A 15422-nucleotide genomic window follows, 5' to 3' on the forward strand; every position below is an offset into this window, starting at 1 on the left:
AGACAGGGTCTTGTTTTCAGGGAAACACGGGTAGTAGCAACAGTCATTGCTGAATAAGGAATAAGGCCATATTTTATAACACACAAAATAAGGCCACATTTTTAAAGATCTTGGAGGGGGAGATTCCCAAACTCAGTCCTTTTTAAGGACCAAGTTTTGGAAATAGAAATTCCAGCAGGTACAATCTATATCATTTCCCATGCAGGTGGGACACAGCCTGACTAGGCCCTGTGCATATTTACAAAGCTGGAATTTTTTTAAGGTGCTACTCTTAAAAAAATACCAGCGATTGAGCCATTACTCTCTGCATATAAGCGCAGTTCTAAAAGTAGTTGATACCACTCAAATGATGTGCCAAAGGGTATTCCACTTTTTTCTTCCCAAAGAGGTTACTGGGAGAATTAAAATAGCAATTGCAGAATTAAAATAGCAATAGCAGCACAAACAATAACAATGTGATAATTGCTTTTAGCTTCTTTTTTTTACCTAATGTTGGGTTTTGCTACACTTTTTGAGCTTCCTGGAACTGCCAAATAATTTGAAGTCACTGGAGACATTTCAATTACAGTACCACCTTCTTTCGTTGTCGGAAATTCCTTTTTAACAGAGAAATCCTGGTTTAGATTGTGATAAAATAATCTGCACATACACCAACCAAAGTTTTCTATGCCCAAACTGATAATGGTTGCCCTTTGGATAACGTTTGCCCCATTTTATTTAACATAATTTATCAACTTTCATGACATTTGCTGACAATGCGTATGTATCACCTCTCCTGCAGAAGCTGCATTGGTTGTCAATTTGTTTCCGGGTGCAATTCAATGTGCTGGTTATCACCTTTAAAGCCTTTCAAGGCTTGGGACCATGTTATCTGAGGGACCATCTCTTGCCGGTCACATGTACCAGACCCATTAGAGTGGGGAGGCATGGAATGTTACAGGACCCATCCCCCAGGGAGATATACCTGATGGGACCCAGAAGAAGGGCCTTCCCTGTGGTGGCTCCCTTTCTCTGGAACATCATTCCCCCAGAGATTAGAATGGCTGCAACACATTTTAGGAAGGTGCTGAAGACCTGGTTCTGCCAGCGGACCCGGGGAACCCAGAGCGAGATGAAGCCCGTTAATTGGGTTGTGTGATGTGTTGTCAATGGGGTGGGGAGGGGCTATTATTAATTTATTATTTTGTTATTTTGTTCTATTAGTTCTATTTTTCATATATGATGTTTTTATATTTGTGTAAGCCACCTTGAGTCACCGTGTGCGAATAGGCGGCAGTATAAATTTTCTAAATAAATAAACAAGTTTTAAACGAAGTAGCCCGATAGAAAAAAAGATATGGACACATAAGAAAAAAGAACTGCAATAACTATGCAAAAGAAACAACTTGAAAACAGAAAGTACTCTCCTTTGTTAGCCAGATAATCTTTTCTGCTTAAAAAAAACACCCTGTTTTTCCTAGTGAAATTTCTGGAGAGAAAGCCAATCTTGTTTTTAAAGAAAGATCTAATGCTCCCCTCTAGTGGTCACTCATGACAGCATTGAAGCAAGGCATGAAAACAACCTTGCACTCTTTTACAATAGTGGTGATTGTTAGTAAGGTGCCCAGATAAGATCTGACTTACTCTCCCAAAAGCACTGGCCAGAAAGCAAATGATGTGAATGTTGGACAGTTTTCTGCTTCTGATTACAGCATCATTCAATGCAGTTCCTGGTGAAGGGCTAGAACCAGGGGTGAAATGCTCCCGGTTTGGCCCGGTCTGATTGTATTGGTAGCGACGCCCATTGGTGGTTCTGAGAACTGGGAGCGACAGCAGCGCAAGGCTCTGCCCACCCTCCAGGATGTCGCCATTTTCTTGTTTTTTACCATCTGTGCTTGCGCATAGAGAGTGAAAAAGCTGTGTGCAAGCAAAGTGCAGGCGAAAAAGCCTGCGCACATGACTAGAGCAAGAGCATGAGTGGGCGGAGCAAGAGCTTCCAAACCAGTAGGGAAGGTGAGTAGATTTCACCAGTAGCCTGAACACACATACAGCCACAACTGTGTCATGAAAAAAAGAAAACATCAGTTATTGGCTGAGGATGAGACGTAAACAATATCATGAGGACAAAGCAAGCTGAAGTTAGGGGAAAGCGTGGGTGAAACCTTGGAAGGGACAATCAGGATTAGATCTATAATTGCCATGCCTATTCTGTCTGCATTTATGCAAAGAATTAAATGGACCACATATTTATGTTGAAAAATTAGGACAACCAGTTTGCCATAGTGGTTAAAACACCATACTACATACTGGGACACTGGGACTTCTAGCCCTGTCTTAGGACAGTTTGAGCCAATCTCTCTCTCGTCCCAGCCCAACTCCCAGAGTTATTGTTATGGAGGAAATAGAAGAAAGGAGTATTAGGTATGTTCACTGCCTTGACTTATTTGTGAAAATAATAAAAGCAGGATAAAAATAAATAGTATCTTTTTTTCTTCAGAATTCCAGACTGTGTAAAGACAACAAACTATTCAACTTTATCCAAAAAGGATAAAAGATGTTGAAAAAGATCAGTGAGAAGAGACAGGAAAATCATTTAGCTCCAAAGCAAAGGAAAAATTTAAAAATAGCTCACTAAAGACCCATGCTTTCAATTCTGCAGAAGTACACTTAATTTCAAACATAGACACTCAACATACACATACATCTTGGTACTAAGCCACAACTGAGCTAAAATTTATGTGGCTAAGAGAGACAGTTAAGTGAATTTTTATCACATGATCATGAAAATGCTGCAATGGACACAAACGTGGAAAATGTTTGTAAGTCATTTTGTAAAACGTTGTAAGTCATTTTTTTCCAGTGCTGTTGTAACTTTGAACAGTCACTAAACAAACTACTGCCAAGTAGAGGACTCGCTGTATGTGTACTTAAACCTACTCACATTTTCTTGGTTTGCATTTAGGATAGCATCATCTAATGTTTTCTTCTTGCTTTCTGGCATGAGGTCATCAAGCCAGCTGAGTTCCCGTTTTGAAAAGCATAAATCCATGAGTTTCCGGATGAAGACCAGTGCTAAAACCTTTGGAAGGGAGAAAAAGAAAAAGGGAATAGAATAGAATTTTTATTGGCCAAGTGTGATTGGACACACAAGGAATTTGTCTTGGTGCATATGCTCTCAACGTACATAAAATAAAATATACATTTGTCAAGAATCATGTGGTACAACACTTAATAAAAGAGTAACATTCCTGAGATGACAGCAGAATTCACTGGAAATGAGCAAAGTAGATAACAAGCACCATAGAAAATAAATTGAAAGCGAGAGAACCAGAAAGCAAGTCACACATCATCAAGGTCTCTTTTTCCAAAAGTTTTCATTAGGGCAATCTGTCTGTCTGTCTGTCTGTCTGTCTGTCTGTCTGTCTGTCTGTCTATCCCCTCTCCATGTTTGCTTTTATGCTAATTCTGAGGCTGTTGTTCTCCCATTGTTAAATAAACACAACCATGGATCTTTTCTGATACTGCTCAAACCAATAAGAAAATTTTTTCTCCCTTTTTATTATCCTGGACTACTAAAATTATTATTCTCACATGAATAAATAAATAAACTATTGTCACTTGTGATATATGAATAATATATAACTACTACTACTACTATTGTTGTTGTTATTGTTATTGTTATTATATAATATAATATAACGTAACAAAATATAACATAATATAATATATGAAAAGAGTTCTACAGTGCTCACAACGGCATACCTTATCCTACTAGACTTGACATTATGGGCCTAGCAACTTAGAACTACGTTGCCTTTGGTATGACCTAAGCGTAGTTCATAATATTATCCGCTACAATGTCCTATCTGTCAATGACTACTTCCGCTGCAACCACAACAACAAGAGTACATAACAGATACATAGTTAAAGTGAACCACTTCAAACTCAATGGCAGAAAATACGATTTCAGCAACAGAGTGATCAATGCCAGAAATGCACTACCTGACTCTGTGGTTTCTTCCCGAACCCCTAAAGCTTTAACCTTAGACTGTCTACTGTTGACCTCACCCCATTCCTAAGAGGTCTGTAAGGGGCGTGCATAAGTGCACCAGCATGCCTACCATCCCTGTCCTAATGTTTCCTTTATTCATTTCATGTATTCAAATTATGTTTATACTTAAATGTATTATCTAATATGAGTTTGACTAACTAAGTAAGTAAGTAAGTGAATGAATGAATGAATGAATGAATGAATGAATGAATGAATGAATGAATAAATAAATAAATAAATAAATAAATAACGGCCCATTTGTTAAACTCAGCATTCTCAGCAAAACCAGGTCTTCTCAAAATTGGGAAATGTCATACCAGATCCCAGGTTAATGCCTTCGAGATACAATTCTGAATCTCCTCCCCATGCCCTTATGACAGAGATGGACACTTCAGCTTAAGTGTTTTTACCATCATGGGAAAGATAATGGCTGCGGGAGACGCCTTGACAACCCACAGAATGATCAGGCAGGTCAGCTGGATCACCGTGAAGAGATACACTTTCCTCAGAGGAACATGTCGCAGGTAAATGAAATCAGGCTGATGTTTGCTGGGCATTGCCATTAACTTCAGGCGATCAAAAAACTAGGGAAACAGAACAACAAAAACAAAGCATGTGTTTAAAAAGATGCAATTGGTAGGGTAGGCATTCTAGAAATCATATTGGTCCAACCAAGCATCCTGGAATTGCTCATGATGGCTGGGAAGGCAAGGCAGGGTTGTACAACTAACACTTTTATGGATGTGCTACCCTAATGAAATAATCGCTCAACCTTGTACGTGGGTTAAGAGCATTTTTCACACAAGAGCTTTAGCCAGCAATACAAAAGCCATTAACCTTAATTCTTTAAATCTGCATCCTATGAACAGGAATCATATATATTTCCACCCATGGCCAAAAAAACACTTTGATAAAATTGGTTTGTGTGGTTTCCCAGAAATTCTTTATCTCATATACTTTTAAACAGTATATTTCTCAACCTCGCAATATTAAGATATATAAACTTCAACTGGCTGGGGAATCCTGAAAACTCACCCATCTTGAAGTTGTCAAGGTTAAGAAACACTGCTCTTATTCATTTATTATTATTTATTTATTTGTTTTTTAAATTTATATGCCGCCCCATTCCAACAGGACTCTGGGCAGCTAACAATAATCACAATTACAAAAATAGTGTAAAAACCTAAAAGCTTAGATCATGCTGCCCCCCCCCCCCCCTCAGCCAAGACATTGAGATAAACACTGTGCCTTAGAATCAGACATGACTGACTATTTTTTTACTATGGCAAATCTGGTGGAATACATGTTTTCTCTGTTCAAAATGCGAAGTGCTTTTCTCAATCTTTTGATATCCCTGCCACTTACAAAGTCTCCCCACAAACATTAACTATTTAAAGGCCCAGACCTCCTTGCTGTGCTCATGTAAAAATATATAAATACCTGTATTCCGTTCAGAGAAGAAACACCCATGTATAAAAACAATCCATAGAGAACAGGCATAGGTATAAACTAAAAAGAAAAAGAACATAAGAACTGCATGAGATGGAGTTTAGGTATAATCACGAAATTCTTTATAACTAAAAAATAATACTATATTGTTTAAAAGTACAGGTAGCCCTCGACTTATAACAGTTTAGTGACCATTTGAAGTTACAACAACACTGGAAAAAGTGACTTATAACAATTTTTCACACTTACAACTGTTGTAGCATTCCCATGGCCACGTGATCAAAATCCAGCCACTTGGCAACTGGCTCATATTCCCAAGGTCATTTGATCATGTTCTGTGTGACAAGCAAAGTCAATGGGGGAGCCAGATTCACTTAACAACTATGTTACCCACTTAACTGTGGTAAAGGTCATAAAACAGGGCTGTCTCATTTAGCAACAGACATTGTGGTCGAAAGTCGAGGACTACTTGTATAGCTTCTCACTGATATGACTTCTTTTTTAAAAAAACACCACTATCCAATCACTGTTAACCTTACTGGGGAAAATTAATAACAGTTTTGGCTACCAAACTGTTATTGTTTTTGGCCTTTGAAAAACCACATGGAAATGTAACCTTTCTACTTGATGAAAAGAGGCACAACCACACAAGAGTACAACTCTAAGGGGCCTGCAAAGGTCATGAACAGCAGTGTATTGTCCTGTCTTGAGGGTTTTAGACAGGAGCTTGATGGACACTTAACAGGGGAAGTTTAGTGCATAGATTTCTAACCCACCAGGAACCAGTCTGCGCAAGCGAACGAGCCCCCATCCGCCTACACATGGAATGCAAGCAGTGTGCAAAACCACACCCTTTCCTCCCGGGTCTACGAAAAAATCTCCCTCCATGGAACAGGTCCCTGGCACCCAAAAGTTTGGGGGTGGGGGCCACTGGTTTAGTAGATTTCTGCACTCACAGAGTTCTGAATTAGTTTTTAGAGAAGGAGAAAAGGGGATCTGATTTACTCTCCATGCTACCATTCCAAATGTATGGAATAAGGTATTATGTTTAAACACCAAGGGTCGTGTTTATGAACCATTACGATAGCTTTTATTTTGAATGAATAGTCATTCTTGATCTTTACATCCAATGGGTTAACCGAGATGACTGGGGCAAGTCTTAGTCCTGTTGTGTGGGACGAGTTTGATCCTGTGACCCCGGATGAAGTGGGCAAGGACATGGGAGCAATCAATGCCACCACTTGTTTATTGGACCCGTCCCTCTCCTGGCTGGTCTCGGCCAGCAGGGAGGTGACACAAGGCTGGCTCCAGGTGTTAATCAATGCCTCCTTGAGTAAGAGGTCCTCCCCACAACCGCTAAAGGAAGTGGTTGTGAGGCCCCTCCTCAAGAAGCCTTCCCTGGATCCCGCCTCATTAAACAACTACCGCCCTGTCTCCAACCTGCCCTTTGTGGTGGTGCTCCAACTTCTGCGGTCCTTGGATGAAGCGGATTGTCTAGACCCATTTCACTCTGGCTTCAGACGCAGTTACAACACTGAAACCTCTTTGGTCATGCTGATGGATGGTCTCTAGTGTGCCTGGGATAGGGGTCATTCCTCTATCCTGGTGCTTCTTGACCTCTCAGCGGCGTTCGATACAGCTGGTTCAAAATGCAGCCGTGTGAGCCATAGTAGGAGTACCAAGGTACACCCAAATAACTTCAACTCTCCATGAGCTGCATTGGCTACCAGTTGGCCTCCGGATGCAATTCAAGGTGTTGGTTATCACCTTTAAAGCTCTACATGGCTTTGGACCAGACTACTTATGGGCCCATCTATTACCTTATACGTCCCTGCGACCAATAAGGGACTACAGAGTTGGCCTTCTCCAGGTCCCGTCTGCCAAACAATGTCGGTTGGCAGAATCGTGGAGAAGAGCCTTCTCTGTGGTAGCTCCGACAGTTTGGAACCAATTGCCTGTGGAGATTCGCACCATCCCTACTTGCCTTCTGGAAAGCCATTAAGACCTTGCTTTTCTGGAGGGCCTGGGACCATGAATGAATGACTGAATGTTTGAGAGTTATTAATAGAGTTTATTAAACTGGAGGAGGTTTTTTTACATTTTATGATATTGAAACTTTTCATATTGTTTTTTATATGTTGTTAGCCGCCCAGAATCCACTGAAGTTGGGCGGTATACAAATCTTGTAAAGTATTAAACTATTAAAGTTAACTTTAGTATCAAATCTGCCTTTAATCTGTGCCATGGGATACAGTGTTGCATTTACACATTTTATTTTGGAATTGAATACAGGAAAAAAATCATACATTAACGTTGCAGATTTCTCTGGCCGTGGAAGTTTACTGAGAAATACGGATAGTCCTCAAGTTACAGCCATTTATTTAGTGACCATTCAAAATTACAACAACATTTAAAAAGTGAATTGTTGTCGGTCCTCATATCTAGAATCATCACAGCATTCCCACAATCAACATTCAGGCACTTGGAAACTGGTATGTATTTCCAATGCTTGCAGTGTCCTGAGAACTTGTGATCACCTTACCAGCTGGCTTTACAATAAGCAAAGTCAATGGGAGCAGCCGGTGTCACTGACCGACATGATTAGCTAGTGTGGCCCAACCTGAAATGTAATCATCCCACCACTTACTTCCTGTTCCTTTCTTTAACCCTGCTTTAAAGCCAATTGTGGGAAGCAGTTATTAACTCTATCGTCTTGCAATTCCACGGGCAGAATTTGCTCACTGTTCTGGGAAATGATGCAGAAAGATGTATCTTTACCGTTTGTGTATACAAGGAATATCAGATACCCAATCTGAATGGCAGGGAGGGGAAATGTCTTTGGGGGTGGGGTCTCAAAAGGTCTAAGGCCCATTTCTTTAAATAGGCATCAAATCTTAATAATAATAATAATAATAATAATAATTATTATTATTATTATTATTATTATTATTATTATTATTTTAAAAAAAACAATAACAACAACAATAACAGAGTTGGAAGGGACCTTGGAGGTCTTCTAGTCCAGAAACCCTACACTACTTCAGACAAATGGTTATCCAATAACTTCTTAAAAACTTGTAGTGTTGGAGCATTCACAATTTCTGGAGGCAAGCTGTTCCACTGATTAATTGTTCTAACTGTCAAGGAAATTTCTCCATAGTTCTAAGTTGCTTCTCTCCTTGATTAGTTTCCACACACTGCTTCTTCTTCTACCCTCAGATGCTTTGGAGCAGTGATTTTCAACCTTTTTTGAGCCGCGGCACATTTTTTACATTTACAAAACCATGGGGCACATTGAGGGGGGGGGGGCGGCTAAAAAAATATTGGACAAAAAAATTCTCTCTCTTCCTCCCTTTTGCTCTATTTCTCTCTCCCTCTTTCTCTCCCTTCCTCTTTTTTTCTCTCTCCATCCCTTCTTTCTCTCTTCCTTCTTTCCTCTTTTTTTGCTCTCTTTTTCTCTCCCTCCCTACCTCCCTCTATGTCTTTCTCTCTCCCACCTTCCCTCCCTCTTTTTCTCTCTCTCTCTTGTTCTCTTTCTCTTTCTTTCCCTCTCTTTCTTTCTTTCTCTCTTGTTTTCTTTCTTTCTTTCTCTCTCTCTTGTTTTCTTTCTCTGAGCTTCGCGGCACACCTGACCATGTCTCGCGGCACACTAGTGTGCCACGGCACACTGGTTGAAAAACACTGCTTTGGAGAATAGCCTGACTCCCTCTTCTTTGTGGCAATCCCTGACATATTGGAACATTGCTATCATGTTTCCCCTGGTCTTTCTTTTCATTAAACTAGACATATTCAGTTTGTGCAAACGTTCTTCAAATGTTTTAGCCTCCAGTCTCTTAATCATCTTTGTTGCTCTACTCTGCACTCAACATCTCAACATCCTTTTTGCATCATGGTGATCAAAACTGAATGCAGTATTCCAAATGTGGCCTAACCAAGGCCTTATAAAGTGGTATTAACACTTCACGTGATCTTGATTCTATCCGTTAATGCAACCTAGAACTGTGTTGGCTTTTTTGGCAGCTGCTACATACTGCTGGCTCATATTTAAAAGGTTGACCACTGGGACTCCAAGATCCCTTCTCTTCTCCTGACTTTGGTTTGAGAAAGTCAAGGTAGTTTTGGGTAAATGCTACTAAAGATATGCACTTTCAGAATGGGATAAGATTAATGCCTCAAGCCAACTCCATTAAAGCTAAGACTATTTTAAAAAGGGAGAGGAGGTTACCCTGACATACCCTTGAATGTTCTTCCATGCTTTTACCTTTAACACACCAGTGATGAAGACTGAGAGGCCCATTAGTAAAAAGATCATCATTCCAGTTGCTCTTTGTTCAATTATGCCCAGGAATTTAGGTTGCTCCCCAGGAGCTGCTATGGTAGATTCAAGTCTAAGACTGTTCACGTGACTGATGGAAAGGACGGTGGCAGCAACATACCAAGGCAACCCCATCACTGAACACACACCAAGCATGACGCCCACCACGAAAAGGTCCAGATGGTAACCACCTCCTTTCTGTGAAAACAGAAATCATTAGTAGGGATCAACTGAAAAGAAACCCTGTTATCATTCACTATGAATCACTGATACATACTAGAGAAAAGGTTATAGGAATCACCAAAAGTTAGTGCCTTATTTCTGGATGGTGGTAATGGAAAAAAGTAACTTATCCATATTTGTTATAATCAAAATTCTTCCATGTTTTAAAATACATAAATCTGCACTGAGATTGGTTATGAACACTTTTCTATGACTCAACTTTTCTTCACATGTGTTGCTCAATTTTTCTTCATATGGTTGAGAACTAGGGAATCATGGTATGGAATAAGGACTTTTAACTAAGATGCTTCACACACATTTAACTAGTTATAAGGGCTAATTGCGGTTTCCAAGGCTTTTTATGTTTGTGAACAGGGTCTTTATCAGATCTCTTTCCTGATTTATTTATTCTCCCACTTTGGCTCTGACTATAGGAAAGATTTTAAAATTGTATGTGTGCGTTTGTGATGAGCAGAAGTGCAACTCACTAAATAGTGACAATCATGCACTACTGGAAGCTACATCATATTGATAAATCTTTGAAATTCAATATTTTCAGGACTGGCTTGAGCTTTCCAGAAATTAGGCAGGAATATTCTGCTCATATATGGAATGGTTAGGGATAGAGCCAGAAATTCTCCTTTTGTTCTAATGGTCCATCTTTTACATTACTAAACAATCATCAACATGAATCTGTATTGGGATTTCTTATTCTTTTTTCCTTCAGGATTTGTTTTGACTGGCTGTTTTTTCCTATGCTGATCCTTGTATATATACCGCACATTTGCCAGAGGTGGAAGAGGCAAGCAAAAGAGACTATAAAGCATAAACCAATGGATTTATTTGTTTCCACTTTAAAGCAGCAGCCTGGCATGCTGGTTTACCAAATCTCCTATCAACTTAAGAGATTCTGATATGGGAGTCTGGAAGAGTAGGAGAGAGGCACTTTTATTATTACATTTTCCTTTTATGCCAAGCTCTAGGCTGCTTAAATTTTTCCCTCGGTTTTTGGTCAGCCTAGAAGCAAACGTTAAGTAGAGCAGAACCATATCTCTTCCACTTTCACAGCAATGTTCCTGTATAAAACCTTCAAAATTACTTTTGAATTTGGGAACGTTTCAACACTGATTCCTCCCGCCGAGATCAGAGCAATCTGAAAAATGCAGCAGACCCCGATATATTTTCACACAAGCAATATAGGATTGCAGCCTTATTTGCCACATGAAATGGAAATCTGGCTCACCTGGTTTCTGAAAACTGGAAATCAAGTTATTCCACAGGAATTTGAGATTGCCATTCCATATGCTATGGGTTCCCTCACCACCACTTCCCCTCCATACAGTATATACACCCTGGATTATAGCTGTAATGGGATGCATTTCACTATGTCACTGTATAAAAACCTGTTTAAAATAGCCCAAACTGCTGATTTTACTTAAACCCAAATTCCATGTACTGTAGTCTGAATTATGCTGGTGGTCCATTGTGATTTTATTTCTCATGTGACAACCATAGAAAGAAAAGCTTGGCAAATTATCCTGGACATGCTGCTCTATTACCTTAAGTTTATGTTCTTTCCTGTTCACAATAACTGCTGTGATTTGTTGGTCCATAAATATAAGTATAGTGCAGAGTAGTGCTGGGATGATAGCTGCTACCACAGTCCACGAGGGATTGGGGCCTATTGGGCTAATGATCCATCCACGGTCATCATTTGTTGGCTGCAGGGGGGAAAGGAAACATACAGATACAACAATGAACTGTGCCATGTTTGCATGCCCTTCACCCACCCTTGTTTTAGCTTGTTTGGGCTGCTGCCAGAATGGCCAATTATGTGCAGCTCTGCGGCTCTGGAGCATGAGTGTGGGATCGAGTGGAATTTTGCTTCCTGTATCTGTGCACCTAGCAAAATCCCGCACAGGGATGTGCATGTGAGGTTTTTTGCTTCCCCACATTTCACTGAATGAACATGGGCCTTGCTATTTCCACTCAATTGTGAATGTAAACCTATGATTCCTCTTTGGTAGGAAATTAAAATGTTGGTTATGCAAGTTTTCTAGGACCAAGCCCACAGAACCTTTTGAGTAACATGGTAGAGATTTCACTATAAAAAGTAAGAGGAGTTAAATGAATAAAAAAGGGGAGGCTGGCTACTAAAAATGAAATTTAATTTAATTTAAACATTAAATATCCTTATTTCGATCATTCCTTCTAAAGTTAGCCTTTTTCTCCTATTACCACATTTAAAATAACAAGTTTATGCCACTTTTTAAAAAAATATATATAATAAATTCTTTTATTGTCCAAGTGTGATTGGACACACAAGGAATTTGTCTTTGGTGCATATGCTCTAAGTGTACATAAAAGAAAAGATACATTTGTCAAGAATCATGAGGTACAACACTTAATGATTGTCATAGGGGTCAAATAAGCAATCAGGAAACAATCAATATTAATAAAAATCTTAAGAATACACGCAACAAGTTACAGTCCTACCTTCATAAGTGGGAGGAAATGGATGATAGGAATAATGAGAAAAAAATAGTAGTAATAGTAGTGCAGACTTAATAAATAGTTTGACAGTATTGGGGGAATTATTTGTTTAGCAGAGTGATGGCATTTGAGGAAAAAACTGTTCTTGTGTCTATTTTGGGCACTTTTGGGGCACTCTAGCCTTTTAGGAGCTAAATGCAACTCAAGAATCTCAGGTCTGTATCCTATTTATATTCCCACCCATTCCAAAGTACTTTTCCCACTTCAGAAACAAAATACAGCATATCCCGAATGTTATAAAAAGGATCTCAGTTCCCACTCAGCAATTCATGCAGCCTCAATGCCCTTCACCCAGACACAATTAACTACAAAGTGTGACATCCTCCCTTCCTCCCTAAAGGATATGAGAAATCATCAAAGGCAAAAGGTTACTCGGGCAAGGATTATTTTCCACATACCACTACCTACACTTAAAGGATACCTACCTTGAAGACACCTGGGACTTTCAGTTTTGGTGATGGAATTCCAGTGAAGTAGTCAATGAGGACTGTGACAACGATGGTTATAAAAATAGCAAAATCACCCATCACGTAGCGTATCTAAAGGGGGGGGGGAGAGAACAGACAAGTCTCTATAGGGTTAGGGTTAGGATGCATAAGACTTGATCTATGTACCTAAATAATCAGTTCCAGATAAATGAAGTGTTGGATATATGATATTCATATTGCCAACCATGACACCTGCTGGATATTGAATAGATGCACTGTCCACCTGATGAATAATTGCTCCTCAAATTTGAAAATAAATATAATGAAATTTTGGTGCTTGTGCAACGCAACAAAAAATGGCTTTGTTCAATATCTTGTTCAAGATCTTGTTCAATAGATCTTCTATTCAACTTGGACATCATATGAGCTGTTTTGAAAAATTTGGAACACAGGAAAAGGCAGGAAGACATTTCAGAAACGTTACTTCTAAAAATTATATCTTTTGTTTTCATTATTCAAAAGGAGCCATCTCTCAAACAAGTCTAGTCGAACATCATCTGTTCTTCTCTTCCAACCTCTTCCCACCCATTGCTGAAGGGAAGATTTAGTAGAGAGGGCCTGACACTGATCCATCTCAGCAATTGCAAGTGTCTGATATTTTCAATCTGTTAAGCACATACAGAATTTGACGTAGTGTTGTCCTGGTCTGGTTCACACATTAGATTAAAGCACAGTGAAGTTAATTTTCGATTTTGGCTTAGGCACTATGGATGGTAAGTCTATTTGTGGTTTATCAAACAGAGTTATTGTTTAATTTGAAGCTAACCAAATAATATCATTTTAATCAGTCTGTCCCAAGATTTATGAATATAAGTCTAGGGATCTGCCTAACTCAGGCATCTGATGGTTTTAGAGGGAGCTTGGTGTTTGTCCCCAAAAATCTGGCGTGTGTTTTGGCCAAGGCCCTTACTGTGGCTTGGAATAAGTAGGTGAAGGGGGTGCTGGACTTAACTGCACCTGTGGAGAATCTCTGTGGGTGTGGATCTTATAGAGTACTTTGGATTACCAAGGAACTCCAAGACATGACCAAACAATTACCAAAAGTTACCTAGAGCTTCACTGGTGGAAGGCAAAATGTCAATCGAGCACAGGTTGAGAAACTTCATTAGGACTTACTTTAAGACAGGGGTGTCAAAGTCAAGGCCCGGAGGGCAGATCCACACTGAGGGGTGTTTAGATCTGGCCTTGCAGGGCCACCCTGGAAACGGTGAGGGACTGGCCCACAGTGCCTCTGCCAGCAAAAATGGAGAGGGTTGCAGGAGGCCATCACAGCTGAACGTGGAGCTCAGGAGCCCATTTTTGCTGGCAGAGCGCTTGGGCCACCTCAGGTGCCCCTGACATGAGTGATGTTGAGGTGGCCACGCCTACCCTGGCCTCCCAAAGTCAAACACAACCCTGATACAGCCCTCAATGAAATTGAGTTTGACATCCCTACCCTAAAGCAATAAGGCCTATGAAATATACTTACTTCTCCATCCGTATTGTTCTGCAAATACAAATGCTTCCTTTTGCTTTCAGGGTGGGAGGGAAAAACCAAATAAAAATGGGAAGGAGGCAAGGACAGAAAATGGTGCATGGCTGCAAATTAAGATAAGGGCATTTTTCAGCCGTTTCCTGGAACTGAAAAGTGAGGGGACCAAAGCAAGAGTGGGTTCTAATTTGCCTCACTGCTCATCTTCCTCAAGATGAGGGCTGTGACAGCATGCACAGTGCCAGAAACTCAGCTTCTCCACACACTCAAAAGAAAAACAACATTTAAAATAAATGTTTAAAAAAATATTTTTTAAAATAAAGAAAGCCAAAAACAAGATGGCGACTGCAGGCAGTGTGCTGGAAACATGGCTTCTACACATGCTCAGAATATTATTTTTTTTTTAAATTAAATTTTAATTTAATTTAATTTAAGAAAGCTGAAAACAAGATGGCGTCTACATGCACAGTGCCAGAAATCTGGCTTCTCCATGTACTCAGAATAAAATATTTTTTAAAAAATTCAAAAAAAAATTCAAAAAAAGATGGTGGTGCCTATGAATCAGCACCAACCAATCCAGTTTGGTGACATCATCATGACATCACCAGAAGTCACTACCGGTTCAGACTCTGGGACCCACCCCTGGGAAAGGGTGGGGCTAGGATGGGACAAGAAATGTGCCTGCATCAAAGAAATGTGGCTGTAGCACCAGGCCTTTTTCTTTTTAGTTTTATTGTTAGGTTTACTGTATATTATTTTAGTTTAATATTGCATGTTGTTTTATTGGTTGTGAGCCTCTTAGTTGTTCCCAAGATGGGCCTTAAATGCCTTAAATAAATATGGTCAATGCCCTTCTTAGCCCAGCCTTTTGCTTCTTACGGTGACCAACAATTG

At 39.8% G+C, this 15422-nt stretch overlaps 1 protein-coding gene across 4 annotated transcripts in view; it reads right to left on the reverse strand.

Moving 5' to 3' along the window:
* Nucleotides 1–15422, reverse strand: part of SLC4A8 (solute carrier family 4 member 8) — a 104436-nt gene that overhangs the window by 5500 nt on the left and 83514 nt on the right. For all 4 annotated transcript variants that reach the window (XM_070740702.1, XM_070740701.1, XM_070740699.1 and 1 more), the window contains 7 exons: nucleotides 12995–13108; nucleotides 11576–11737; nucleotides 9741–9992; nucleotides 5471–5539; nucleotides 4441–4614; nucleotides 2921–3058; nucleotides 487–596 (listed from right to left, as the gene is read on the reverse strand). In XM_070740702.1, coding sequence (XP_070596803.1) covers nucleotides 487–596; nucleotides 2921–3058; nucleotides 4441–4614; nucleotides 5471–5539; nucleotides 9741–9992; nucleotides 11576–11737; nucleotides 12995–13108 — 1019 coding nt within the window. The remainder of the gene's footprint in view (nucleotides 1–486; nucleotides 597–2920; nucleotides 3059–4440; nucleotides 4615–5470; nucleotides 5540–9740; nucleotides 9993–11575; nucleotides 11738–12994; nucleotides 13109–15422) is intronic.

Source organism: Erythrolamprus reginae, chromosome 2 (genome assembly GCF_031021105.1).
Source record: "Erythrolamprus reginae isolate rEryReg1 chromosome 2, rEryReg1.hap1, whole genome shotgun sequence".
In the NCBI taxonomy this organism is placed as follows: domain Eukaryota; kingdom Metazoa; phylum Chordata; class Lepidosauria; order Squamata; family Dipsadidae; genus Erythrolamprus; species Erythrolamprus reginae.